General features: G+C 40.5%; 3 protein-coding genes across 4 annotated transcripts in view; 2 read left to right on the top strand and 1 right to left on the bottom strand.

Moving 5' to 3' along the window:
- Window positions 1–289: 289 nt before the first annotated feature.
- On the bottom strand, window positions 290–2,205 carry MOCS3 (molybdenum cofactor synthesis 3). The gene has a single exon (XM_008053756.1). The coding sequence runs from the start codon at window positions 2,190–2,192 to the stop codon at window positions 810–812; it is 1,383 nt and encodes a 460-aa protein (XP_008051947.1). The 5' UTR covers window positions 2,193–2,205; the 3' UTR covers window positions 290–809.
- A 266-nt stretch (window positions 2,206–2,471) lies between these two features.
- Window positions 2,472–26,109, top strand: DPM1 (dolichyl-phosphate mannosyltransferase subunit 1, catalytic). 2 transcript variants are annotated; one of them, XM_008053751.2, is made up of 9 exons: window positions 2,472–2,667; window positions 6,747–6,846; window positions 11,972–12,005; window positions 14,531–14,607; window positions 14,692–14,717; window positions 17,132–17,227; window positions 19,698–19,766; window positions 23,177–23,291; window positions 24,222–24,586. In XM_008053751.2, exons 1-9 carry the CDS (start codon window positions 2,507–2,509, stop codon window positions 24,324–24,326), a joined length of 783 nt encoding a protein of 260 aa, XP_008051942.1. In that variant the 5' UTR covers window positions 2,472–2,506; the 3' UTR covers window positions 24,327–24,586. The 2 variants fall into 2 exon arrangements, with proteins under 2 accessions (XP_008051942.1, XP_021565986.1); XM_021710311.1 differs by lacking the exon at window positions 19,698–19,766 and having other exon boundaries at window positions 24,222–26,109.
- ADNP (activity dependent neuroprotector homeobox) overlaps window positions 24,341–27,761 on the top strand; it is a 38,849-nt gene continuing 35,428 nt past the window's right edge. The window contains exon 1 of the mRNA XM_008053754.2: window positions 24,341–24,429. The gene's annotated coding sequence lies outside the window, so the exon portion shown is untranslated. The remainder of the gene's footprint in view (window positions 24,430–27,761) is intronic.

The following is a 27,761-nucleotide window of genomic DNA, read 5'->3' as shown; positions in this document are numbered from 1 at the left end:
ACTGGAATAAAAAGATTAACTCAAAATAGGAAAAGTAAATTAAAGGGGACGGGGCAAAAGGCTGAAACGTGGACTCGAAGATCTGAAGCCAGTCAAACCACAGTACACAGTTTAGAAATTGTTATGTGTATGCGACATAAGGTGGACTTTGAAGCTAACTTTAAGAAAATGTTAGCAATTTATAAGAGCAACAGATTACAAAGGTGCTTTCTTGTATTTTGCTAAACTTTGAAAATTTCACTTTGATACTAATTCAAAATGTTAAATAGAATGACCACTTCCCGGTTAATTAAATCAATTTACATATTAAGCATTTATTTCTGTAGGATATACTTTGTATTTGAGACAGAAATAAGTTTTAGTTAACTTAACTAAACAATAAACTGGCCCTAAGTACATGATCTGTGATCAACTTGGTAAGACTAAGTTCACTACATCTTAATTCCAGGTATAAGATAAATGATTTAGAGAGCTTTTCGACTGGAGGTGAATAAAAGTAGGACAGGTAAATCATCTGCAGTTTAAAATACAAAATAAAATACAAAATATTGTCACATTACATCTCACATGTTTAAGACACCCTTGAAGTAAAAACACTTGACAGTTCTCAAAAATAGTATAATCCTTTAGTAAGCAAGTCATTCAATACATTACAATAAAAAAAACTTCTAAAAAAAAAAAGAGTTCATGCATTCACAGATATTGTGGAATCCAAGGTTCCTCTCTATAGAACTGAGGAAATGCAAATAAGTATACCTTTGAGGTATTATGGCAATCCACATCTTTCTCATCAGATTGTGTCAGTCACGTCAGTACTGCGGAAATGTTCCATCGATTTTGGCAGCCCAGGCCATGAGGCCCCCCACAACATCCCGAACTGTTACAGGGTCTAACACTTGGGCTGCTGTTAAGCACTGTAGGATCTTCACGGCTTTCTGGGAGTCATTTCCCAGTTTGCAAATCACATAAATGGAGTCAGCAGCTCCCTCTTGCGCATCTCGTTTCCCTTCCCGGATTGCTTCTCCTAACAGTTTCAGGCTCTCTGGATCTCTCCGTTCCAACTGTTTCAAAGGGATGTGCAGGGCATGAGGCAAACGACAGATGTCCACCTCCACTTGAGGCCTGACGTCCAGCAACAGATGAGGTGCCCCAGAATCCAAAAGTCGCTTATAGTAGGTGACAGAAACCCGCTCTGCAGGGCTCAGTAACTGCAGGGAGCGGCATTTATCGGTGGCTGAGGAGCCACAGAAGGCTTCATAGTCCTGCAGGTCAGTCACTGTGGGCCGCTCCCCACAAGCTGCACAGTCAGGCTTGCGGCTCCGCAGCTGAATACAACGGAAATGCCCTCTGAGAGCATCAAAGAGCAACAGGCTGCCACTGTAAGAGGGACCCATACCAGCAGCGATTTTCAGCACTTCCAGTGCCTGCAGGCAGCCCAGAACGCCTGTTACGACACCGAGCACCCCGCCATCCGCGCAGTTGGTCACTGTCTCCGCTGGGGGTGGCTGGGGGAATACGCAGCGATAGCAAGGCCCGCCGTCGTAGTGGTAGACTGTGATTTGGCCTTCGAAGCGCAAGGCGCTGGCAGACACTAGGGGCCGGCCGGCCAGCACGCATGCGTCGTTAACCAGGTAGCGAGTGGGGACGTTGTCGGAGCAGTCGGCCACCACATCATAGCGGCGGACTAGGTCTAGAGCCGTGGCCGGCGTAAGGGCCTGGGCGTAGGGCACGCATTCCACCGCCGAATTGAGGCGGCGCAGCGAGGCGGCGGCGGAAAAAGCCTTGGCCTGGCCGGCCAGTGCCTCGCCATGCAGCACCTGGCGGGCCAGATTGCTCATCTCCACCACGTCATAGTCCACAAGGCCGAGGCGGCCCACGCCAGCCGCTGCTAGGTACTGCGCCAGGGGACAGCCGAGCCCACCGCAGCCCACGATTAGCACGGACGCGGTTGCCAGGCGCAGCTGTCCGTGCACGCCCAGCTCAGGCAGCACTAACTGCCGGCTATAGCGCAGAATCTCATCTCGGGACAGCGCGGCCTTCGAAGGCAGCGGCGACACCTGAACTGGCCGTTCTGGCGTTGGTTCTTGTTCTTCCAAAAGGGCTGCCGCCAGCCTCTGCTTCAGGGAACTCAGCTCTTCCTCGCGCCGGGCAACTTCAGCCTGCAAAGCGAGCACCTCCTGCCTGGCAGCCATAGCGAACGCTTCCGGAAGTGTTTAATACATTTCCGTTTCCGGCTTCTGTCTCCTAGCGACGGGGACAAACTAAAAAACTTCATGGAGTTGGGAAGTGGTGACGAATAAATGTATACTCCTTGAGAAAACATTCAGATTAAATTTTAAACGTGCATAAATCCTGAATATTTTCAATGAAACCATTCAGAGGCCCTAGAAGGACTAGATTCAATCGCACAGTTTGTCCCTCCTTCCCAAATTTGGTACGGTCCGACCCGCCCTTTTACCGCGCCGCATTACGTAATTCCGTTTCCGGCGTCTCGGACAGTTCCGCCATGGCCTCCTTGGAACTGAGTCGTAGTCCTCTTAGGTCTCGGCGGGAGCCGGAGGTGTGCAGCGCGGGACAGGACAAGTATTCGGTGCTTTTGCCCACCTACAACGAGCGCGAGAATCTGCCGCTTATCGTGTGGCTGCTGGTGAAAAGCTTCTCCGAGAGGTAGCGCCCTAGGCCGCCGTCCCCGAGCCTGAGATGAGCTGGCTTCCCCCGCCTGGGTGTCGGCAGTTGGCTGCGCAAGGCGGCCCTGCCTCGCCTTTCTGGAACGCACGCAGGAGGGTTCAGGGAGGAAATCACCCTCCAAAGAAAGCAGAAGCCGGTATTTCTCGGGTTCTCTCCGTGTCTTGCGTCCTCATCCCTGCCCTTGGGATCTGTGAGATGCCCATTTATCTTTATTATAAGCTCCTTCAGTCTCCCCCATCTCGCCTTTTCTTAGAAAAGCTGGCCACTCTTTTACTTGGGGTGAGGCTTTTGAAAACCTGATCTTCCTCCTCGCTTTAGGCGTTCACGTTCTGCAAGAGCCGGGAGTGTAAGCGGGCGCGCGCACTCCCCAGCCCGATGCCGAGGGCTTACATAAGCATGAGGTTTGGGCTGTGTGGGTTGGGAGCTCCTGCTGGGCACGATAACCTTCCTGAAAAAGAGACAGCAGAAGGGTATCATCGCTGATCACTGATGGGTGTTTGGAGTGGTTGTTAGAAACTAGGGGAGGGGGAGTTTGGAATTTGAATTTGGAAGTGTTACGCAGTTGATTTTTTATTTTTAACTTAAGAAAATCCTGGAATCAGTACAAAGTAGTTTGTTTCACGGTTGTACAAATGAGATCTTGCTGTGAAATCTTTGGAGGTCTTTTCATATCAACACATAGAAACATAGAAAATTACTTTGAAAGGTAACATTCCATATGGTTGTGTTATCATTTAATGAATCAGGTCTTGTCAGTGAACGTATTCGTTCCAGAGTCAGCTGTTTTTGTTTTGGGTTTTGTTGTTGTTGTTGTTTTGTTTGGCTTACTTTGCAAGTGAGAACAGAGACTTTGTTCACACAATATTTTCTGGCATTTAGAAAATTACTTGACACATAATGTTCCTTTAAGTGAATGTTGCAGCAACCACACTCATACTTTTACTAGTGTACCAGGGATAAAGTCTTCAGGGTGGAATTTCTGGGTCGATAGAGAATGCATTTTAAATGGACAGTTATTGCCAAATTGCTCTGAAAAAAGCTTGTACCAGTTTAGGACTCATCAGTCTTCTGAGAGTGCTTGTTTCCTCACCAACCAGCCAACCTGAGAATTATTAAACTTGACGTTGTAAATACTAATTTTTAAAAATCATTGCTGTTTTGATTGTATTTCTTTGAATAACTATCTTCACATACATAGCTCCTCAGAGTTTTAAAGTTAATCTTTTCTCCATTTATTTAATTTCTGTGAGCTCTCCAAATTATAGAAATTAGCCATCATGTAGCCAGTCTTTTTCAGGTTTGAATTCTAATTTTACTGTATTTTTTGTTGCATTATTTAATGTTTTTCTATAATCTAGTTTATCTTTTAATGGGTCTTTTAAATTCAAGATGAAGTTTATTAAAGGAAACAAATCTATTTTCTGATGCAAATAACATGAAGTCAACTCAGCTTGAGTCTTTTCAGCTGCCTCATGGTTAGGTGGTATGGCTGTTTTGAAGTGGGAGAGGAATTTTGCTTGTAGATGACTCCACTTTGTTTATGAAATAGCTCTTTGAGCACATCTACTAGAATCATGTTACATGTTTTGGCATGTAAAGCACTGTGCCCAAATTTAAGGCACAGTGGGAGGCTGGAGTCATTGTATCTACTCTTGCAGAGTAGTTACACTGGATTTTGCTTTCTTGTTTTCAAAGTTTGCTACTGGTGACTTTTTAAAGTCTTTAACATCGGAAAGGCTAGGCATGGTGGCTCATGCCTGTAATCCCCAGCACTTTGGGAGGCCGACATGGGAGGATCGCTTGAGCCCAGGAAATTGAGGCCAGCTCGGGCAACATAGTGAGACCTCATCTCTACAAAAAACAAAAATAAGTTAGCCAGGCGTGGTGGTGTGCACCTGTAATCCCAGCTATATGGGAGACTGAGGCAGAAGGATCACAGCCCAGAAGGTCCAGGCAGCAGTGAGCCAAGACTGAGCCACTGCATTCCAGCCTGGGCAACAGAGTGAGATCCTGTCTCAAACAAAACAAAACAAAAACTTACAGTAGAATATGTTTTCAGGTTGATTTCCTTGCATACTTTTTTTAGAGCAGGACCAAGAGGAAACAATGTTATGTTGTGAGGTTTTGACTATGCCTCCTTTTATTTTTCCTTAATTTTTCTTAGTAAACAAAAAGGGGTTGGGGTAGACAGGATGGTGAGCACATGCATTTCCATGTAGTATTGGGTTGGCTTGTTTTTAGAAGTTGATGGAAAGTAACAGTTGTGAATTCTGAAACAAAATTAAATCTTCTGTAATGTGACTGCGCTTTTTATTTTTAATTTAACCCGTTGGCATTCGGATGTCCCCTCTGAGGTGATATCGTAAATCTGGCAAATCACTCTGAAGTCCCTTTCAGGGTACATAAAGAGATTGCTGGTGATTACACAGGACAAACTTATGCCAGCGTGGATTTTTTTTAAATATATGTTTCTTTGAGAATTTTTGTTGAAATTGCATGAAAAAGTAAATAAAGAGATGGTATATATACTGAGATAAGTTTTTAAAAAATCAGCTGGCATTACGTAGAATGTGTGAAGTGCTTTCACGGTGGCACACAGACTGGACAATACATTTCATATTATTACTGTGGAGTAAGAAAATGAGACTGCATTGTCTGCTATAATAGAAAAGCACCAGGCGGAAGACATCAAAAAAAATCACTATTGCACAACTTGTATCTGTCAATGAACCTGCAATTCATGTCGGTGACTGTTTCACACATTACCACACACTGGGGAAATATAAGATACAAAATTGTGGGTTTTTTTGTCATAAGCAAGTTCCTCGATGTCCAAAATTCCATTAGAAGCCAAATATCATTACAATAAAACAATTAGTTCCAATACTATAATATTTACAATGAAGCGATTAATATTTCACTTTTTCATTAAAAAGTGCAGTTGATGTCAGTAGTGGGACGCTGCCAGGGAAGTGGGGGGACATATGACATCAATAAGGGTGCCAAACTTTACCTGTAAAATTACCACTTATGTACCTAATCCTGAATTGTACCCCACAGCTTTAAAATTTAAAATTTTAAAAAAAGAAAAAAGTATGGTTGAATTGTCAATAGATGATCTGTAAGATGTCTCCCAGTGCAGAGGATTGATAGTGTGGGATAATGGGTACAAGTGTTTGAAATAAGTGGTTTAAAAGATCGTCACCATTCTAAAATAGGTTTTTTAAGGCCAGGCGTGGTGACTTACACCAATTACCTTATCACTTTTGGAGGTGGAGGTGGGAAGATCACTTGAACCTAGGAGTTCAAGACCAGCCTGGGCAACATAGTGAGACCTTGTCTCTACAAAAAATAAAAAAAAAAAAATAGCTGGGTGTGTTAGTGCACACCTGTAGTCGTAGCTATTCAGGAGACTGATGCAGGAGGATCACTAGAGCTCAGGAGTTAGAGGCTGCGGTGAACTGTGATCATGAGACTTCACTCCAGCTTGGGTGACCCTGTCTCAAAAAAAAAAAAAAGGGAAAAAAATCTATTTGGGTTAAATTAAAAAGAATAATCATTCAGAGTTTCTTAGTTTGATTTGAGTTGCCATGTAGGTTACTTTTAAGATATTTTGTGTAACTAAGTTTTGCTAGTAAGGTTCTACAATTCTGTTTCCAAAGTAGATAAGCAATATTTCATATGATATCATATTATCATGATTTGATTTTCTTTTTAAGTAAAACTGTTTTCTGTGTAAGAATTTTTAATGTCTTAGGATGTGCCAGCAAAATGCATAAAAAATTTAGCATGTGCCAGCAACATTTTGGGTTTGGAGGTAAAGTACTAAATGTCTGGTAGTTAATAAAGTTTTCCTTAGTGATTAATACCACAATAAATCTCCACTTACACTGTTGAGGAGTTAGTAATTTTAAATTTAAGAACGCTGCCTGGGCAACCCTTTCAGGTCCCTTACTGCTGTAGGAGCTTTTGTGTCCTCTCAATAAATTCTACTTTCTCACCAAAAAAAAAAAAGTACCTTCAAACGTTAATGCAAATTAAAATTTTTTTTATTTTAGTGGAATCAACTATGAAATTGTAATCATAGATGATGGCAGCCCAGATGGAACAAGGGATGTTGCAGAACAGTTGGAGAAGATCTACGGGTCAGACAAAATTGTAAGTGATGTGAACGTTCTTCTGTCAGACTGTTTAGAAACTGAAAAGACCAAGAGCAACATAGACACTCCAGATTAAATGCATTTTCATTGTGCTTAGAATTTTATGTATTGTTGGTATGTTGGGTTAGATCAAAAGATGAACCTTTGGATGCACTATGGTTATGAGTAATTGTGCAGATAAATTTTCTTGAGGGGCAAAATGAAAGCACAATATTGAATGGACAAGGAATCTCATAGAATTGGCTTGCAGTTAGTAGTGTATGTCTTAATTATTTTGCTTTCTGTAGATATTCTCATACCTGCAATTAAGAGCTTGTTGGTGGAAAAGGTGCCTGCTTTAATGTGAAACATGAATGACTTTCGTAGTACTTGACATTTTTATTTTTATCTGTAGAATAGTCTGTGGGAGTGGATTGACTTTCTGAGTTCTAAGCTTTTTATTTTCCCATTATACTTGAAACCTGTTATTCTTCTGTAAGAACTGCTTGGGCAGATGTAAAGTTTATTTGATAATGGCTTCGCAAATTTTACTTTTGATCACTGGTTTGGATTTATAAGCGTTTAAGTACACTTGTGACCTCTACTTTTGTAATTTATGTTTGCAAATTATTGCAGACCAGAGTTTCTCATTCTTGGCACCACTGACATTTCAGACAGAATAATTCTGCCTATGGGACTGTCCTGTGCATTGTATGATGCTCAGCACTATTCTTGAACTCTGTCCACTAGATGCCAGTAGCAGTCTCTTCCCCAGTTGACAGCCAGAAATGTCTGGATATTGTTGAATGTCCCCTTCAGGACAAAATTGTCCCTTCCCCCCAATAGACAACTGTTGGTATAGAGAAATTTTAAAATCTCTTAGGAAACCTTTATTGATATTTGTATTTCATGAAATAGTCATTAATCATCATTTAAAAAATCATCATTGAGTCCAAATATTTATTAATCTCAGTAATGGGTATAATTTCTACAATTCATGTTTCCCTAGAGGTGAATGTTAGTTGTGGGAGGTCTTGCTTGGTGGGAAGAGTTTCAGGGAATTGGGTTCCTTGTGTACATGGTAAACCCTGTACTATGGGTTCTTTCATTCTGTCTCCCAGACGAGTAACTCAGAGGTCTGTCCCACCTCAGTCTTCTCTGAACATCTCCTGCTGTGTAGGAATACAGAAGACCTCTGTAGGTGAGGAGACTGGGGCAAGAGGGTAGATCGTTTTCCAAGGTTACACAAGCCAGAACCATAGAAAAATTAGGGGCGCTTATTTGGAGCTATTAACAGTGCTTGCAGGGCAGAGGGAGGACTTCAGCCCCTGTACACTGAATTCCTCTATATCATGTTTGGGTTTTTTTTGTTGTTTTTTTTTTGAGTTGGAGTCTCACTCTGGTGCCCAGCCTCGACCTGCTGGGCTCCGGCGATCCTTCTGCCTCAGCCTTCCAAGTAGCTGGAATTACAGGTGCGCGCTGCCATGCCCGGCTACTTTTTTGATTTATTGTAGAGATGAGGTCTCGCCAAGTTGCCCAGGCGGATCTCGAACCCGCGGGCTCAGGCAATCCACTCACCTCGGCCTTCCAAGGCGCGGGATTACAGGCTGAGCCACCGAGCCCGGCTTCATGAGATCCCAACATAGGATCAAGTAAAGTTTTCTATATTTTGTCATTATTTTCTTCCAGATTTATTGAGGTATACTTGACATATGTCTTTAACATGTACGATGTAATGATTTGATGTACATATGCATTGTGAAATGATTATCACAAGTAATTAGTCTGTTCATCACCTTACTAACGACTCCTTTGTGTGCATGTGGGTGAGGGGATGTGTGTGTGGTGAAGACACTTAAGTTCTGTTTTTTTTGCATATTTAAAGTATACAATGTGGTAGAGCTAATAATGCCAATTATTAGCTATAGTCACCATACTGTATAGAGGATCGTCAGAACTTATTCATCATATATTTTGTTGTTGTTTTATAGTTTACTATTTTTAAAAAACTATTCTGATAATGTAATACATATTCATTCTTTTTAAAACATGAAACATAAAGATTGAGAGATTTAACTTCTTATAGACATTAAACTTCTATCTATCCCCAAGTACCAAAATATTATTTCTAACAAGAAGGCCAGTACCCAAATTCCAGATAATTCATAAAACAAGATCTACAATTTGCCAGTAAACATGAAAAAAAAAAACTGGGCCTCACTGATGAGTGAAGAATTGTAATATAGGAGAGTATAATTAGTCTTCGTAGCTGAAGATTTAGTTTTGTTTTCTTCTTTCTTTTTCTCCCAGTGTTTTTGAGAAATAGTAGAACAGGTCCACTCAAATACTGTTGATCCTGGTATAAATTGATAGGGTTTTTCTGAAGTATCATCTGGCAGTAATATCATGACCCTGAAAAATATTTATACCTTTGGTGTAGTAAATATAAAGCAGTTTATAGAACTGCATATGTAGTATAGACTCCATTCTGTTTTAAAGTATAGTCACGTAACTTTGGAATATTTTTCTACTAATTAAATTTTTTTTAAATTTTCTACAATAAACCTTTTTTTTAAGTAAATTTTTTTGGGGGGAGTCTAATCATAGTATCACATGAAGTATTCTATGAGCAGTTGTGTTCCACATACTTCAGGGCATATGTGTCCAGCATTCCTGCGTGAATGTGAATCCTCTGCTTGGTCCTCAGGACAGCGCTGGAAGGTGGGCTCTATTATGCACATTGTGCATATTGTTGTGCCCAGAATCACAGAACAGCATGTGAGCAGTGTGGCCAGGATTCAAACCAAGGCATTGTGGCTCTAGTCCATATTCCTGTCTGCAGTGTTGTCCTGCCTGGCATAGAAAAGGGACTTCAGATAGAAGCGAGGGGGCAAAAAATGGTCAGGGGAGGGTGGGGAGGTGGAATTATGGGTCTGAAAGTAAAGGGCACTAAATAGAAACAAATTGTACTTACAATGTAGGACATAAACAAGTGCATTCTTGTAAATGTTACTAGTTAAACTGAAGTTGTCTCTGTTGAACATTTCCTAAATCTGCATCCAGTCCCTTCCCTAGGAGAGACCTGGGTCAACAGTTTGGTGTGTTTTTATGCATATATGTGCATATGTGTACATCTGCAGAACTAGGTAATGTGGGGTGGTTTTTTTGTTTGTTTTTGAACATAAATGCCTTCTTCCTGTATCATCATTACTTTAATTATATCTTAATTATATCTTGGAGATCTGTGTGACCAGATTACCTTTTTTCTTTTAACTGCTCCATAGTACTTTGATCATATGCAATACTGTTTAGTACTTTATATATAAACCTTCAAGCATCTAGAAATCAATAGTGTCCCTCAGCCAACGTTTAGTTTCTGTAGTTTGCTGCCTGTAGTCAGAAAATAGGTAAGCCTAGTAGTACAAGAAAGTGTTTTGAGTGAAAGAGACAACATTCACATAAATTTTATTACAGTATATTATAATTGTTCTGTTATAATATTAACTAGTGTCAATCTCTTACAATGCCTAATTTATAAATTAAACTTTGTCATAGGTATGTTTGTATAGGAAAAAATGTAGTGTCTATAAGGCCTGCTACTATCTGAGGTTTCAGGTATCCACTGGGGGTCTTGGAAGTATCCCCTGCAGAAAAGGAGAGGTGACTATAACAAAGTTGCCTTTAAAAAAGAAAGATTTTTCCAACTGAAGTAGGGTTATAAAAAAAATCTTGGGGTGAACTCTAAAAGATTTTCTTTTTCAGGGCACTAGATGAATTCATTCTTTTGTCAGTAACTATCACAAAATCAAATCAAATCTAGCTAGATCTGACATATCTGGTTTTGTTCAGTGACTTATAATTATCTGTCTTTGTTCAAGATGTAGTTTTGCCGTAAATGTAACTTGTGACTGAAAAACTTTAAAATGTAGGGTAAGTGGAGTAAAAGTGTAGAGGGTTTTTTTAAGCAATTAAAGTTAAATTCTTATCAGTTTTTAAAAGCTTGATAAAAAAAGATTTTTTTGGTAAGTCTCATGGTAATCACAAAGGAAAAACCTAGAGTAAATACACAGAAGATAGTCAGCAAGGGCCAAAGCATACCACAGAGAAGATCTCGTACATCACAGAGGAGGATAGCAGGAGAGAGTGAAAAGAGCGGAAGAACTGCAGAACAGCTAGCCAAGAGTCAGCAGAGTGGCAGCGAGAAATTCTTACCTAGCTGTAAGTACCTTGAATACATATATGCTGCCACCTAAATGCTACCTACAAGAGACATTATCTGTGAGGACACACAGACTGAAAGTGGAGCAGTGGAAATAGTCCACACAAGTAAAACCTACAGCAGACTGCATGTAGTTAAAGAAAATTTTTTATCCTGCTTGAATTGAACTGATAATGCTTTGTTGACAGATTTGCAACCTGAGGCAGCCTGCTTACACACTGGTAAATGCAGAAAGGGACAGGATATGCTCACTGGTGTGTCAGCCTGAGCCCTGCACCTCAGAAACAGGACAGAACCAGAATCTTGGCTGTCGACTTTGTAAGTGTTCAGCCAAAAGAAAAAGGATAAACAAGAAGGACAGGGTCCACGCATGAAGTGGAAGTTTAGAAAGGCTAAGTAAGGAAAAGAGTAAGAATGTGACCTTTTTGCTCGGAATACAGTAGTCATTGGGTCAGCAGAGGATGCAGTGAGGCCATCTAGCTGCAAAGTCAAGGTAAGCTGATATAGGAAGAGTGGTAGCAGTGTTCACAGTCAAAGAATTGAGAAAACACACATGTATCTGAGGAAGGTACCGATCAAGTTCAATCGCATGCCTTTCTAGGAAGGGCTCAGTAGTATTGTTTAAGATGTTAAGTCAAGTCATAGATGTAAAGATATTGCTTAAAATATGGTAGGGCACCAAAAAATTTTTTTAATGTTTTTTGTAGGATTGGGGTGAAAGAATGTTGTTCTTCCTCACCAGCTGTGTTAAGCTATTTGGTTTGTACTAAATGCTTTTTTAAAAGTTTCACAAAAAAAAAATATTAAGCATACACTGCTTTAAGACTATATTTCTAATAAAATGAGTATATACTTATATGAATAAAATAAAATTTAAAATAGACTTTTGTTGATTTGTGTAAAATGTTTTTTCTTTATCCTGCAGCTTCTAAGACCACGAGAGAAGAAATTAGGACTAGGTAAGGAGACCCTCTCATCCCTCATACCTGCTCCTTCCCTGGTAAGATTATCCAGTGTGTGTTTTCCCAGTTTGGAAAAGAGCCAAAATCCAGTAACCTCCTGTGTTGGTTTCTAATGATTTTTATTGCCGTTTAAATGGTTTAACTTGGGTCATCTGTAAAAATCAGGGCCCACTTGAGAAAATAGAAACCAGTGTAAGTCTTTCAGTATAGGGAATTTAATACAGAGAATCTGGTTTCATAGGTGAAGGAATTGTGAGAAACCAGATGGAACAGTGAGGCTACAAAAGATTAGTAACAGCTGGAGGTCACCAGTACCCCTAGGGACGGAGCAGGGGTGAGGGATGAGGTTTTCAGAGCCCAAGAACCCAGGCTGCTCAGAGGGAACTAGAATGAAGGGGGTGAGGACTACATGGAAGATCGCACTGGAAGGAGACTTTTCCCTTTTTCCTCCCCAGATCTTCCACCTGTACCTTCCAAAGCTGTCTGGAAGCCAGCTGACAAGAGAACTTGGGAAATATATTTTCCTACAGTACATCACAGCATAGAGAAAGTCCAAAGAAGGAATCTGAGAGCACTCATACCGGTTCAGCAAACCACATTAGCCTTAAACCTTTGAACATTCTTTAAGATACAAGTTTAGCTGGGCACAGTGGCTCAAACCAGTAATCCCAGCACTTTGGGAGACCAAGGCAAGGCTCAGGGATTTAAGACTAGCCTGGGCTACTTGGTGAGACCTCATCTCTTCAATAGATCAAAAAAGAACCGGGCGCAGTAGTGCATGCCTGTAATTCTAGCTACTTGGAAGGCTGAGGTGGAAGGATTACCTGAACCCAGCAGGTAGAGGCTACAGTGGCCATGAGTGTGCACTCCAGCCTTGGGGACCAAATGAGACTCCAACTAAAAAAAATACAAGTTTAAAAAGTTATCCTTTATTTTTAAAAAAGAAAGACTTTCCAGCTTTTAAACATGGCAGTATAGAAAAACTCAGATAAGTTCAGTAGTTCTGAAACGAAACTCTGCCTTTATTTCTGCTGTTTGTCACAGTGCTACTGTTGAGAATTGGTATACATTGATTGAAAAATTTGGAGAGCATAGAGAAAACACACTTTCCGAGGGCCATCAATTCTCTGGCATCATCAAATGTTCTGAATATCTTAATCTAGAAGGTTCTTTGGGACTGAAATAATCTGTAAATTGCCATGAAAGCAGCCAAGAATTACTGGCCAGTGATATGTCCCAAAACTGTAGATAGTCACTTCGTAACAAAAGAAGTTAGAAGAACTCAGCCTTGCTAGAGTAAGGTTCTTGTGATGAGTTTAGGGCAGAGGATGCAGGAATCCAAGTCCTGCTCCTGACCAGTTACCCCAACCTGCTAGGTTCTGAGGGAGTTTTAGGTATAAGGTGGCTAAGTAATTACCCGCTGTACCTTTGACCCCAAATACCAGAACAGCAGTCTAGGGTACCAGGCTTACAGTGTAGAAGATACTCAGTGGATAGCTTTTGTGGAAATGAGCTTAGAATGTTGGGAAGAGCAGAAGCAGGGGAGCCTTCATAGGTAATGATCCAAGCATCAGAAAGTTGTTCCTTAAACTAGAGTGAAGATGGAGATGAAAGAAGGGAATTGAGAGATGTTTTGGATCAATACAACTTCATTATAGTTTTAAAAAATCATTGTTAGGCCCAGTGCAGTGGCTCACGCTGATAATCCCAGCACTTTGGGAGGTGGAGATGAGAGGACTGCCTGAGCTCAGGGGTTTGAGACCAGCCTGGGCAACTTGGTGAGACCTCATCTCTACAATAAATCAGGAGATTAACCAGGTGTGGTGGTGTGCACCTATGGTTCCAGCTATTTGGAAGGCTGAGGCGGAAGGATCACCTGAGCCCAGCAGGTCGAGGCTGTGATGGCCGTGAGCTTGCCACTGCACTCCGGCCTGGGCGACAGAGTGAGACTCTGACTTTAAAAAAAAAAAAAATCATTGGTAAAGACAGGAAATCAAGGATGATCCCTAGACCTGTGGATGGAATGATTGGATAGTTGGTGTCAATTAGAGGGGTAGGAAATTGGGAGATGATTTTGCAGTGTTATGCTTGGTTTCTGAAATAGCCATGTACAGCCATCAAGTATGAAGTGATACGTAAATCTGGAGCTCCGAGAGGTCTTGCCTCTTCAGTGTCTTAGGTAGACTCTAAGGAAGCACCAATATAATGACAGATTTTTAAATCGTGGCAGTGTGTTAGTTTAGATACAGTCTAAGACTGTTAGGCCTTTTCTTGGCTAAACTGAAATACAGTGAGGATTTTTTATATTAAATTGACATTTGAATAGGGACAGGTGGCCAGCAACCTTCTTGATTATATATATGAACTGTCCGCTTAAGGTGAGAAGTTACCAACTTATTAGTGTCACTTTTAGAAGACTAATGTTTGCTTTCGAGATGCTAAACCATTTTCTCCCTGCTCACATGTGTACTTCAGCATTTTTGGTGATTTTCTTGAATGGATGTAAATGATGTCATTTTTAGGGACTGCATATATTCATGGAATGCAGCATGCCACAGGGAACTACATAATCATCATGGATGCAGACCTCTCACATCATGTAAGTGGGATGCTTCTTTACTAGCTATTTTGGGTCGTCTCAACCTATTTTACTGACTTATTGTTTGTTCTTTCTGAATTTCAGCCAAAATTTATTCCTGAATTCATTAGGTAGGTACTATTTCCAATATTTGAAAGAAATATGATTAAAATTATTTGTCTTATATTGGTTTTGGACTTATTTTGATCAGTTAAAAATACACATACCCCCACTTTGAGAGGCCAAGGTGGGAGAATCACTTGAACCCAGGAGTTTGAGACCAGTCTGGGCAACATAGCAAGACTTCATCTCTAGAAGAAATAAAAAAATTAGCTGGATGTGGTGGTGCATGCCTGTAGTCCCAGCTACTTGAGAGACTGAGGCAGAAGGATCCCCTGAGGTCCAGGCTGTGGTGAGACATGATTGTGCCACTGCACTCTAGCCTGCGTGACAGAGTGAGACCTGACTCAAAAAACAACTAACAAAAAATGCCCAAACTATTAAGTTTTCTATCAAAAATGCATCCAGCATATAGATTTGATAGTAAATGATATACTTTAGAAGCCCTGAGGAACAAACCAACAGGTAAGTCTAAGTGTGTTCGGATCATAGAAAAAGATGGAAGGTTACTTCCCTGTTAAATGGAGTTAAGCCTTGAATCGTGAGTGTAAAATAATATGGTTTATTCCAGGAATACCAGAATGGTTCATCATCAGTAATCTATCCCTATAATTTCTTTGTCATGTTTAACAAGGGGAGTGTGATTAAGTCTGTAGATACTGAAGGGTATTTTACTTGCTGCCCTTTTTTCATAAAAGTTTTAAAGTAGAAATGGAAGGAAATCACTTAGGTATAATAAAGATAACCCAGTCCTAATACAAGCATTACACCAAACAGTGTAATGCTGAATCATTCCAGTAAATTAAGTTAAGCATGCCAGCTACCATTAAACATATGGAAACTTTAAGTAATGCAGTATGACAAGAATTTAGTTAGATATTGGCAAAGGATACAAAAGTATACTTATTTACAGGTGATACAATTCTGTTCTTAGACAACCCAAGAGATAGGAAACCTCAGCGAATAAGAATTTTGAAGCTGTTCTGAATGTAAGCTAAATGAGCAGAAAAAGAGTCAGATGGTGTTCCCTCCCTGTTCAGAGCACTCAGGGAGTTCCCACCAACACCTGAGGCGAGATCCAGACTCCTCACCTGCCCCTCAGCCCCTGTATGGCCCGGCCCCTGCCTCCCTCTCTAGCCTTGTCTGCCCCTCCCTTGCTCACCATCCACCCGTCTGCCTCATTCGTTTCTGAGCTCACTTGGAGCTCTGTCTCTCTGCCTGAAGTGCTCTTTCCCTGCTCCATGATGGCCTGCTACTGTCCTCCAATCTCTGTATAGAGTCGCCTAAGACCTTCTCTGCTTGTGGCTCCAATGCATACATGCCTCTTTTTGACCTGATAAGGAAACGGACCCAGGGGAGCAGATAATGGGTGAAAAGATACAAACTGGCCATATGTAGAAGAAACCCAAGTAGCTAGCATGCATAAAAGGCGTTCACCTTGAGATGTAGTGTGTGAAATGCAGATTAAGACAACTGTTACTATTCTATTGCCTATTTGTCAAAATTAAGAACTTAGAGCAGTAATATCCAATATCAATAAGATGGTTAAAAAATGGACACACTCAAATGTTGCTGAAGGAAATGTAAGTTGCTATAGCCGTTTTGGGAAAATATCTATTAGAATTAAAAATACTCATAAGCTTTTTTTGGCAATTTCAGTATATTCCATTTTGGGGTGTCTAAGCACCAGGATACACATTTATAAGAATGTTTATTGTAGCACTCTTACTATTGTGTTGCTGGGAGTGGAGACAGCCCACCATGGGAGCAACCACAGAGGTGAATGAGTTGAATATTCTGTGGAATATATGCAGCTATTAAAAATAGTGGGAAAGATCTCTATTGACCTGTAGGGATGTCCATGATTCCATAATACGTCCTTTTTTTTTCCTTCTAATAGAGACGGGGTCTCACTATGTTGCCCAGACTGGCCTTAAACTCTTGGGTTTAAGGAATTCTCCCACCTTGGCCTTCCATGTACTGTTAACTGACAAAAAGCAAGTCATAAAACGTCCTTTTTTGGATTCCAATTTTATGAACGCAACCAAAAACCCTGGGGGTATGTGTCTTGAAGTTATCTTTCTGTGAGAGAAGAGAAAGGTCTGGAGGGACACTAGCTGTTTTAGCATTTTTTGCTTCAGGGCAAGCAAGAACAGAATGGAAAGGGGGATGGGGAAAATTTATATTTTTATTAATAAGACATGTTAGGATGGTTACATGTGATGTCAGCAAATATTACTATTTTGTAGTTTGAAAAATAAAAACAGAAAACTGTACTTAGAAAGGTGTTTTAATAGATAGTCCATCTATTCTTTAGGCATTATGTTTTTCCTTTCTCTTAAAAGTTCTGTTTATGTAACTAGTGAAAATAATTTGAAAGCTCAATGTCTTTTTCTAATTGACAGCTAATTTATTTTTTCTACAGGAAACAAAAGGAAGGTAATTTTGATATTGTCTCTGGAACTCGCTACAAAGGAAATGGAGGTGTATATGGCTGGGATTTAAAAAGAAAAATAATCAGGTATATACATGTGCTACAATTTCTCTATTAGTGTAACTGCTGGAAATATGCTTATAACAGTATTTGCATTACATTACTGTGCTGCCATGGGTTTTTGGGGATCAGATTATAACTTCCAATAAACATTTCCAAATAGCTTCTTGCTTGTAGTTTTTCCTATGATTGTGGTGTAGATGTTTTTCACTAGGGAAAAGTCAGGCATAACCCTTTGGTAAAAATTACCATGCTGGACCTTCAGTTTTAATTTATGTAAACTATATTTTGGGACTCAATAAAGTAGGACTTTTCCCCATATTTATAATCTTATCGTTTTAAGTAAAGAAGACATTTCAACTTTTATTAGGCAGCATAAAGTAGTGGGACTTAAGAATCAGACAGATTTGAGTTCAGATCCTGTTTGTGTCATTTAATTGACTATGTACTGTATTTCACCTGTTCTAAGCTTCACTTTCCTCATCCAAGAATGGAAAGATAACCGACTGTTTGATTTTTCTGTGACAGCATAACAAACGTCCTCAAAGCTCAGTGCCTTAAAGTAACCATTGTTTCTCTCAGTCCTGTGGATTGGCCCTCTGCTGGCTTCACTTAGATCTGTTCATGCAGCTCCCTCACCTTGAGGGTCAGCTGCGCCATCAGGTCCAAGCAGGCATCTTTCATAGGCCTAACAGTTGTGCTGTTTGTTGGGTGGGCATATGAGTTCCCCTGTAAATGGCATTTCTTCTTCAGAAGCCTACACTAGCTTCATTGCATGGTATCAGAGGGCAACCCCCAAGATTACAAAGGCAGAAGCTGCAAGGGCTATTGAATCCTGGGCTCTGGGGTTTACTCATTATCAATTTTTTGGTCAAAGTTCCTATAATCAAGATGGTGGGGGGAAAAAAGAGTCCATCTGTTGATGGGAAGACTGACAATTTTTTATCATATTTAATCTACCTCACCCACTTTTCAGGGTCATTAGAAAGAGGAAATGTATTCCTAGCTGTAAAGGATATATATATAAAGGATAATAATGTGACTTTAGTTTTGTCTGTTTTGTTTTTGAGTCAGGGTCTCACTTTATCACCCAGGCTGGAGTGCAGTGGCATGATTAAGGCTCACTACAGAGTCAAGACCTCTTGGACTCAGACAATCCTACCTCAAACTCCCGAGGAGCTGAAACTACAGGAGCACACCACCATGTCCAGCTAATTTTTTTATTTTTTATTTTTGTAGAGACGAGGTCTTGCTATGTTGCCCAGGCTGGTCTCGAACTCTTGGACTCAAGCAGTCCTCTCACTTAGGCCTCCCACAATGGTGGGATTACAGGAGTGAGCCACTGCAACCAACCAATAATATGACTTTAGAAATATTAATACTAATATTGTTTTTTATCACCCACTTTATTATTGAAGATCCCATTAAGTTCATCTCAATTCTGCACTTTAACTGTGAAACCTCAAGTCATTTAAAATATTTAAGATCATTTTTATGCAGACTGACACATTAGCTGGGTGAACAGTTGCTCTCTCTGTGCTTATTAAAATCTGAAAAGTCCTTTCCAAGTCCTTGATCTCTTTTGCTGTTCTTTATTTTATTTTATTTTATTTTTCTCACTCTGTCGCCCAGACTGGAGTGCAGTGGCCGCTCCCAGTCACCGCAGCCTCGACCTGCTGGGCTCCGGCGATCCTTCTGCCTCAGCCTTCCAAGTAGTCGGAATTACAGGCATGCGCGACCATGCCCAGCTGATTTTTTGATTTATTGTAGAGATGAGGTCTCGCTGCCCAGGCAGGTCTCAAACCCGCGGGCTCAGGCAGTCCATTCACCTCAGCCTCCCAAAGGCGCGGGATTCCAGGCTGAGCCACCGAGCCCGGCTCTTTTGCTGTTCTTTAGATGTTCATATTTCTGGCCAGGTGTGGTGGCTCATGCTTATAACCCCAGCACTTTGAGAGACTGAGGCAGGAGGATTGCTTGAGCTCAGGAGTTTGAGATCAGCCTGGGCAACACAGCAAGACCTCAACTCTACAAAAATAATTTAAAAAATAATTAGCCAGGCATTGTGACATGCACCTGAGGTCTTACCTGCTCAGGAGACTGAGGCTTTGGTGAGCATGGTCTTGCCACTGCATTCCAACCTGAGCAACAGAATGAAAACCAGACTCAAAAAGAAAAAAAAGATATTTATAATTCTAAATAATGACTGTTGGTAAATATCAGTTTCATTATCTGTTTTCATTCTTACCTAAAGTTTGGAAAGATTTTTGTAGGTCTTTTCTAAATTTTACTGTCAAAGAATAAAAATCACTATTCTTCTTTGAAAAATGAGTATCAGATCTTTCCTTGACTAAAAATTTCTTTGTTCTAGAGAAATAACATTTTTGTGAAGTTAGTCTTGCATTTATGAAATCACTGTAGCATTTATAGCACTCTGCTCTTTGATGTTTCTCTTGTTTATGAATTGTATCTTATAAAGAAAATTTGATTGTTTTGACAGCCGTGGGGCCAATTTTATAACTCAGATTTTGCTGAGACCAGGGGCATCTGATTTAACAGGAAGTTTCAGGTATAGTGAAAATTTCCACTATTTATGACTTCTTGCCTAAATTTCTTGCATAACAGTGGCTGTTTTAAAGAAATCCTATTCATTTCTACCTTATTTTTATTCTGGAATGCTAAACAGGCACATTGAAATTACTTAGAAGCTGCTAATGGATTTAAACATCTTAAGGAGAAATGTACTTTTGCTTTGTAAGTTGCAGGCAGGCTGTAGGTTAGTATGCTTGTTGACATCAGTATTGAGGCTCAGCTTCTCATCTGGAACATTGTCGTTACTGATCATCTCCAACAACAGCACCTATTGCAGTGATTTTCTGCAATTCATATGAATACTTAACAGCGTTGTCTGCAGAAAAGTTTACAATATTAATATTTATATAGACCTTGTTATGCATATGTTTTACAAAAATTTATCTTGTTTGATTTGACCAAAGCTTTGGTTTCCTCAAGTTTTTTACATTTGTTTGTAAGTGCATGGGGAGGGGGTTTAATTTTTTATTTGCTATAGTAGGTGTGAACTGCTTTATGTGACCATGCCAAGCGACAAAAGATTGCCAGATTTTTTTTTTCTGAAACTTTAAAATGCCTGGGGATCTACTATGAGGCATCAAACCCCATGCATTACTTAATCATTTATATTACATGATACTTGCTTTTTTTTTCATTAAGTAATGTTGATTCTCAGGTCCTTAATGCAGGAAAATGTAGGGCCTTTAATGTCAAAATTCACACGCACACAAATTCGGAGCTGGCTGTTGAAGGTCAAATATAGAGAAAAACCTCTCTAGAATTAAAAAGTAAATTGATTAGAAAGCCAAACCTGGTGTATACGAGAGGGACCCCTATAAATACATCTCTCCTTAAGGCAAAAGAATCGTGTGATCTGATTAAAGTCTCTGATTGCTGTGTATCAACAATGCAAAGAATGGTGGCACACAGAATCTCTATAGATTTGACAGGCCACAGGTGGGGTGGTTCTGAAGGCAAACCCAGGGTATAGTTCCATGGGTTGTGGAGACAGAGGCTGTGAAGAAAAACCCAGCAGGGAGCATGAGGGCACCTCATTGCCATCAGAACCGTCTGTGGATTGGTGGAGGGGGTAGGGATGAAGGGTGGCCTGGGGGGTTTTAGATTTCATGTGGTGAGAGCAGTGACTGGCTGTGTTCCATACAAATTATAGAGCTACAGACAGAAGTGAGTCTGTTAATTTCACAAGTTTTTAAATAGTTGAAGTTCATTATCTTAAGAGTAGTGGTTCATTAATTACATTCATTAAAGTTCCACATGTCATTAGACAAAGCTCATTGTCATTAACTGTTAGCTGTATTTTTTTTTTTTTTTTTTTTTTTTTTTGAGTTGTGTGTGTCACTCTTCCTTAGGCTGGAGCACAGTGGCATGATCATGGCTCATCACAGCCTTGACTTCTTGGGCTCAAGCAATCCTGCCTTAGCCTTCCAAGTAGCTGGGACCACAGGCACGTGCCACCACACCCAGCTAATTTTTTGTTTGTTTGTTTTTGTAGAGACGATGTCTCACTATGTTGCCTAGGCTAATCTCAAACTCCTGGGCTCAAGCAATCCTCCTGCCTCAGCCTCCCAAAGTGTCGGGATTACATGTGTGAGCCACTGCACCCAGCCCTGTTAGCCATAATTTAAAGATATTGTGGGGATGGTGGGGAGGCAGGTGGCACTGAAGAGAAATATCTTAGAAAATGGCTTTTAACTAGAATAAAATGACTTTTAAAGTTAGTATAGAATTCGTAACCTAATCCCAATTTTAAATGTAATGCTGCACATTGTCCCATCATTATCATGGTTCTTCCCACCCTATAATCCCAATGTTCCCTTCTCTACTGAACAGCGTTTGATATGTGTCTTTAGTTAATTCTTAGTTTACTGCTTAAATCCCAAAATATAAAACAATGCCTGGAACCCAGTATGTTGCTCAACAACTATTTGTTACTGAATAAACTTTACTACCATTGGATTCTTCCTTCTTCCTGTTTTTTCCAAACTTACTCCTTTGGACTCTTATGGAAGCCAAGGCTGAAGGAGGGCACACACCAACTGCTCTCAGATTCCTCCGGGTTTGGGCTCTTGTCTTATACCCACTTCATAGCTGACAGACAGGGCAGCCTGGGAAAATCACGTGGGCTCCAGGCAAAACCCACGGGCGTTGTAGGTCCAGGTGGCCTTAACATTGAAGAGAACAGAGTTGCACCCAACTGTTTCTCCTAACTTTCTTTTTCCCCCCAAAATAGTAGAAATTGCTGCCTCCCTACCTGCTGAGACTCTGATCTTCTAAAGTTTTTTTAAAACCTCTGTGATTTTGAAAACAGGGAGCTCCCTGCTATTCAGTTACTGAAAAAAGCGATTGGGTTCACCCACAGGACTTCCCAACTCCCTTGTGTTAACTTTGTACTCCCCTGGGTTTAGCCCGCAATCTGTTTAAAGTTAGGCTGCCCCTTTGCTTACTGGAAGTGTCTAACTGTAACCTCAGTTGGTGATAGTTGAATCCTATTAAGATTGTCTCTTGTGATTGCTGTTTTAACTACCTTCCCAAACTCATCCTCGAGGGGTTTAGTTTATCCTAGGGAATGAAGTAAATCTTGAGAAATGGAAATTCATTATAGACATTTTTGGGGAAATATCTGTTAATTGTGAGGTTCTTTCTTAGCATCTAATGTATATTATTGCTTCCTCATCATCTGTCAACTCTGTTTCAATATCTGGAACATACAACTTAAGATTTGGGGGGGGGTTATTTTGTTTTTTTGAATCATAGTCTCACTTTGTCACCTAGGCTGGAGTACAGTGGCATGATCATGGCCACTGCAGCCTTGACCTACTGAGCTCAGGCAATCCCTTCACCTCAGCCTTCCAAGTAGCCAGAATTATAGGCGCGTATTGCCATGCCCAGCTAATTTTTTAGCTTTTTGTAGAGATGAGGTCTCACTGAGTTGCCCAAGCTGGTCGCGAATCCCTGGGCTCAGGCAGTCAAAAGGTAAATTTTAAGGAAGTTTAAAAACTAAAAATAATGGATAGTTCTGTATCAAATGATTCATTTTACTGTACTTGAATAATTTCTGATCATATTGTAGAAAACAATTCTCTACAAGATATACTGACTGTGTCTGTGATTGTGCTACTGCACTCCAATCTGGGTGACAGTGAGACTCTGACTCAAAAAAAAAAATTGAGAATTCATTCAGAATTCTATATTATTTCGCAAATATTTCATAGCCTTTCTTGTTCAGGACTGATGTGGCATAATCATAAATTCTGAGGACTTTTTCTGTGTAACAATGGCCAGTGAAAATGTTAGGCTTTAAAGTACTAGTGAACTTTTTGAAAAGTCAAGCTACATGTAGGCAAATGTATTTATCCAGATGTTTATATATATTCTGATTTCTTACAGGTTATACCGAAAAGAAGTTCTACAGAAATTAATAGAAAAATGTGTTTCTAAAGGCTACGTCTTTCAGATGGAGATGATTGTTCGGGCAAGGCAGCTGAATTACACTATTGGTGAGGTATGCAACTGATGCTAAATATTGTGTCATATTCGTCGTAAAGGAGCAGTAAGGGTTACACTTACTATCACAAGAAGCTTAACTTTTATAACTGCTAAATGGTTGTGGAAGTCTTCTAGTTGCTTAGAATGTCCATGCCCTAAGGAGTAACAATTGGAATCCCTTGCCAGTTACTACATTTGACCTGCCAAAATTTCAAACATTAACAGGCAGCATCCTCTTTTAAATAATGAAAGTTACTGGTACCTTCTCCATCCAGCCCTTTCTTCTGACCAGTCAGCAGTACGGGCTGAGTCTTTTTGCTGTGTTTCCTTTTGCCATAGCCAATATACCTTAAATGAAGGATGAATCCCACGTATCCAGTTCCTGTGAGTAAATGAACAGGACCAGGAATTGGAGAGCAAGAGAGATAGCTGATCTGTAATATTGAGGACTGACTAGTAAGCTCGCAGAGAAGACTCCCCACATTTAACAGCAGAACTCTTACTCAAAGCAAGAAAATAGTCACCCTAGAATGCCACTTCTTTGTGGAAGTTAGAAGAGTTTTAACTTAATGCTAAACTGCAATAGCTAAATTTGACAAACAACTAAAAAAGACAAGTGAAAGGCCATTTTACTTTTGGACTTTACTTTTTCCTTGAAATGCAAACTAAAACTTGAATAAACCAAGATACTCAGGATCAGTGCTTTTTAAACAGCTGTAGATTTGTTTTATGTGGTCTATTTTTAGAAAGTAAAATGTATGTTTAATTTTGAAGACTTGGAGACACACATCGTTGCCTTAAGAGTTCTCTAATTTTGACCTTACTTGAAGGACTTCTGCTGTAAGACTAATCCAGTTTCTGTTGTATTGTTAATGGTTGTATACCTGCTATGCTTTCTAATTTTTTTTCTTGGAGACTGACTTTAATGTGTATTTTTTTTAACTAGGTTCCGATATCATTTGTGGATCGTGTTTATGGTGAATCCAAGTTGGGAGGAAATGAAATAGTCTCTTTCTTGAAAGGATTATTGACTCTTTTTGCTACTACATAAAAGAAGGTTATTCATTTATGCTTTATGTTCATTTCAATTTAAACATAAAAGAAGCCTGGTTACTGATTTTTATAAAATGTACTCTTAGAGTATAAACCATAAGGTAAGGTCGATTTCATGCAAATCTTTTTTTCTGAAGAACGTCTTTTATATTTCAAATTAAATAATTTTAAAGTTACTGGCTTAATGAGCAATGTTCTTAATTTACATTCTGCTGTATTAAGACCTATAAATAAATACATATGGGTTTTTGTATAAAATATTGCTGCTTTCATTAGAGTATGTGAATGCAGAATTTCTTACATGGGGAATAATTTTAAATATTCTTTAAAAAACTGGATTCATAGTGCTTTATACCTGATAGATGTGAGAAGAGGAATGTTAATTATATTCATAAAATATATGAACTGAAAAAGAACACACCTTTGCCCTTTCCTCAAAAATTACTTTAAATTTCTTAAAGCAGATAAAATAATACATTTAGAACAGACTTTAGAGGTGGATTATTTTCAGCTGTTGAATTGATGAAGCATTTTGTCTACCAAAAGAAGTGTATTTAAAATATCTATTGTGAATTGGAAAACAGTCTGGCAACAGTTAATTACATCACTGGGTTTTTTTCCTCTTGAGCAATAACTCTTTTCATTTTTTAGCAGTAGCCTCTATCAGTAAGGAAAAATATTGATGGCATTGAGGCACAAACTTAGCTGCTATAGTAATTTTTAAACATCCTACTGAATTAAATATTTTTTTCTCAAAGCAATTGTTTTTATATTATTTCAAGACCCACCCTCAACAAAGCTTACAACTCTATTATAAACAGCCATCTCTTTCTTCTTTCAGAAAAATGTTCGTCCAGTTAAAATTCAGGTTAAGTTGTACAATAAAGCCAGTGCAAATATTACATTTGCCTACCTTCAAAAAGGATCAATTAATTTCTAACTGTAGCATAGCTTTTGGATCATGCAGTATTTTTAAAAATTGAAATAAGGACATACTTTGAGTAAATAAGCTTAAGATCAAGTTGACTTTCCTTTGCAAATAAAAGGAAGAGGTGTCGCTAAGTCACTTAATAGTGGTATTTAGTGAACAGTATTCCTAATTACTCATTTTCCTGGCTACATTTGACTGCTTAAGAAATTGAAAGTATGCTTTTTAAAATTTGCATTTCTCTGACGGATCCTACTCTAGAAATTAGTCCCAGATTGTAAAGCCTGAGGTGTCATTTCGCACGTGAAAACCTATCCCACGCCTGTCATTGAGACCACAGCACACATTCTAGTAAGTGCTGCCACCATTCCATTTCCCTTATATCCAGAGCTGTTCACCTGGGACCCGCCTTCCTTGGGAAAGTGACTTACCATTAATCACTAGAAAATCCATCAGTATGTGATGCAGTTATTTTTAAGCTAAATTAATAGAAATGTTGTATTCTCCGGTTGTTTGGAGTTTTAGAATCTTTTTAACCTAAACCCCAAATTAAGTTTTCATTGTCAAGTATGTGGAGCAGAAATTAAGTAACCACCTCAGAGAACCCAGTCTAAAGTAGAGATAATATTGCCTTCTCACTAGAGATGTAATGTTTGACTTTTTAAGCTTTTCCGTTCTGCCACTGTCATTATTACAACATTGTCACTATTGGGATTTACAGTAAAGAGAGTGAGCATTGAAGACTCTCTGACCATTTGGAAGTCATTTAGAAAAGAATCTGGACTATTTCGATACGTTTTTGTAGTGAATCTGGTGCTGTGAACACTCTTAACATTAAACATTTACATCTGAATCCAGCATCCTTTTTTGCTTTGTAAATGAGGCCAAGGGTGAAATCCAGATGTTCTTCCTTTGTATTTGTATGATTGCTGCATGAAATCGAAGCCTATCTCAGGAAAACTGAACTTCAGATAAACTGGTCTTTCTGACTAGCTTTTGCCTGTCTTCTGCAACGTGTGTAATTAGGATCTTCATGGTTCGTTCTCGGAATCAGATGCTTTGCCCTCACCCCTTCTTCTACAGCTTTTTTCGGCTATTGAAATACTGGCTTGGCTTGTATAGATATATTTTATCACGGTTGCAGAAACTAATGGACTGCTATATTGGATGAAAGACGGTATATTGGATAAAAGACCGTTTCTTAGCCTTGCAAACTGGAGTCTTAGACATTGAGTTATATGTAACCACAACTTATGCTACTTGTATTTAAGTCAGATTCTGTGGGAATGCTAAGTATGGTTTGAAACTATTTTAACTTGAAATTTAAAGAAACAGCAAAAGATAATGTATTTACAGTTCACATTCTAAGATAACAGGCTTGGTTTCTCCACAATTGGCATATATTACTTTTCCAAAGATTGAACCAATGATAAACTTCGATGCCCTCTACTATCAAAGGTGGGCTCAGAGCTGTTGGAGACAACGTGATGGCTGGGACTGACCTAACTTTATAGAGCAGATTCTGCCTGCGTGTTGTCTTGCTGTCCAGCTTGTGGGGCACTAAAAGCTCCTGTCCCTGGGATAGGGCCCTTGTGGCGGCCCGCTGGCAACGTCGCTTCTCATCCTTAGGTGGCACCAGTTGGGTGGCCTCAAAACACGAGGGAAGCCATCTGTTTTCTCAAGGCCCAAGAGAAGAGTCCCCCAGTGACCTGGAAGAATGTCGAGGCAGGGCAGGGGCCTTCTGTAAGGCCCAGCCCTGTCCTCCTGGCCCGCGTGCCTGGGAAGGGATCCGTGTGTCATCTCAAGTCGGGGTGTGAAGCACGAGGCCCTCAAGCCTCACTTAAGGCAGAAGGCATCAGGGCGCCCAGCCAGGTGTCCTTGCCCCTTCCCGCCGCTGCTCAGCCCGTGAAAGCGCGGGCCTCTGAGCACGTGGAGTCGCCCGGGCTGCCTGCACACCCCTCCCGCCAGATGTAGTCCAGGCCCAGCTGGGCCCGCGCAGGGATCCCCAGCACGGCCACCTGACTGAGTGCTGGGCGTGCTGCGGCCCGCTGCTTCTGCCTCCGCCGCCAGCGCTGCGTCCAGAGGAAGGCGCCCGCTGAGCACACGGGCCCTGGGAGCGCACTGCGGCCATTATCCGCGGCGCCTCCTAGTGGGTCAATGGCAAACCTTGGTTCTCGCGAGAGCTCCCCCTCAGTGGGGATTATATAATTCCCCCAGGTGGGGGTGGTGGTGCTGAGGGCACCCTCCCTCCGGAAAAGTGAGGTGCAGGCGCAGGTGGGAGAGAGTTCTCCCTGGGGGGCATGGGGGTAGGGGTGCTGTCCCCCACTGCCCCCCCCACCTAGCTGGACAATGAGTCCTCTTATGCTAATGAGGCACTTACGTCACTTCCGCTCTTTCTCGGCCGCCATTTTGGCTAGGGCAGGTTCGGGAACTCGGTCCGAGGCGCTTGTATTGTCTGCCGAGGGGAGACGCGGGATCGGCCCCCTCCCCCGCCCGTTGCCGCCG

Source organism: Carlito syrichta, unplaced genomic scaffold (genome assembly GCF_000164805.1).
Source record: "Carlito syrichta isolate Samal-C Ts95f unplaced genomic scaffold, Tarsius_syrichta-2.0.1 Scaffold288418, whole genome shotgun sequence".
NCBI classification, from domain to species: domain Eukaryota; kingdom Metazoa; phylum Chordata; class Mammalia; order Primates; family Tarsiidae; genus Carlito; species Carlito syrichta.
This window is presented reverse-complemented; position numbering and strand designations above follow the sequence as displayed.

Coding starts and splice junctions, on each gene's coding strand:
- MOCS3 (XM_008053756.1), bottom strand. CDS start 2,192: ATGGCTGCCAGGCAGGAGGTGCTCGCTTTGCAGGCTGAAGTTGCCCGG.
- DPM1 (XM_008053751.2), top strand. CDS start 2,507: ATGGCCTCCTTGGAACTGAGTCGTAGTCCTCTTAGGTCTCGGCGGGAG. Junction 12,006..14,530: donor AGAGAAGAAATTAGGACTAG/GTAAGGAGACCC, acceptor TGTCATTTTTAG/GGACTGCATATATTCATGGA. Junction 23,292..24,221: donor TGAATTACACTATTGGTGAG/GTATGCAACTGA, acceptor TTTTTTAACTAG/GTTCCGATATCATTTGTGGA.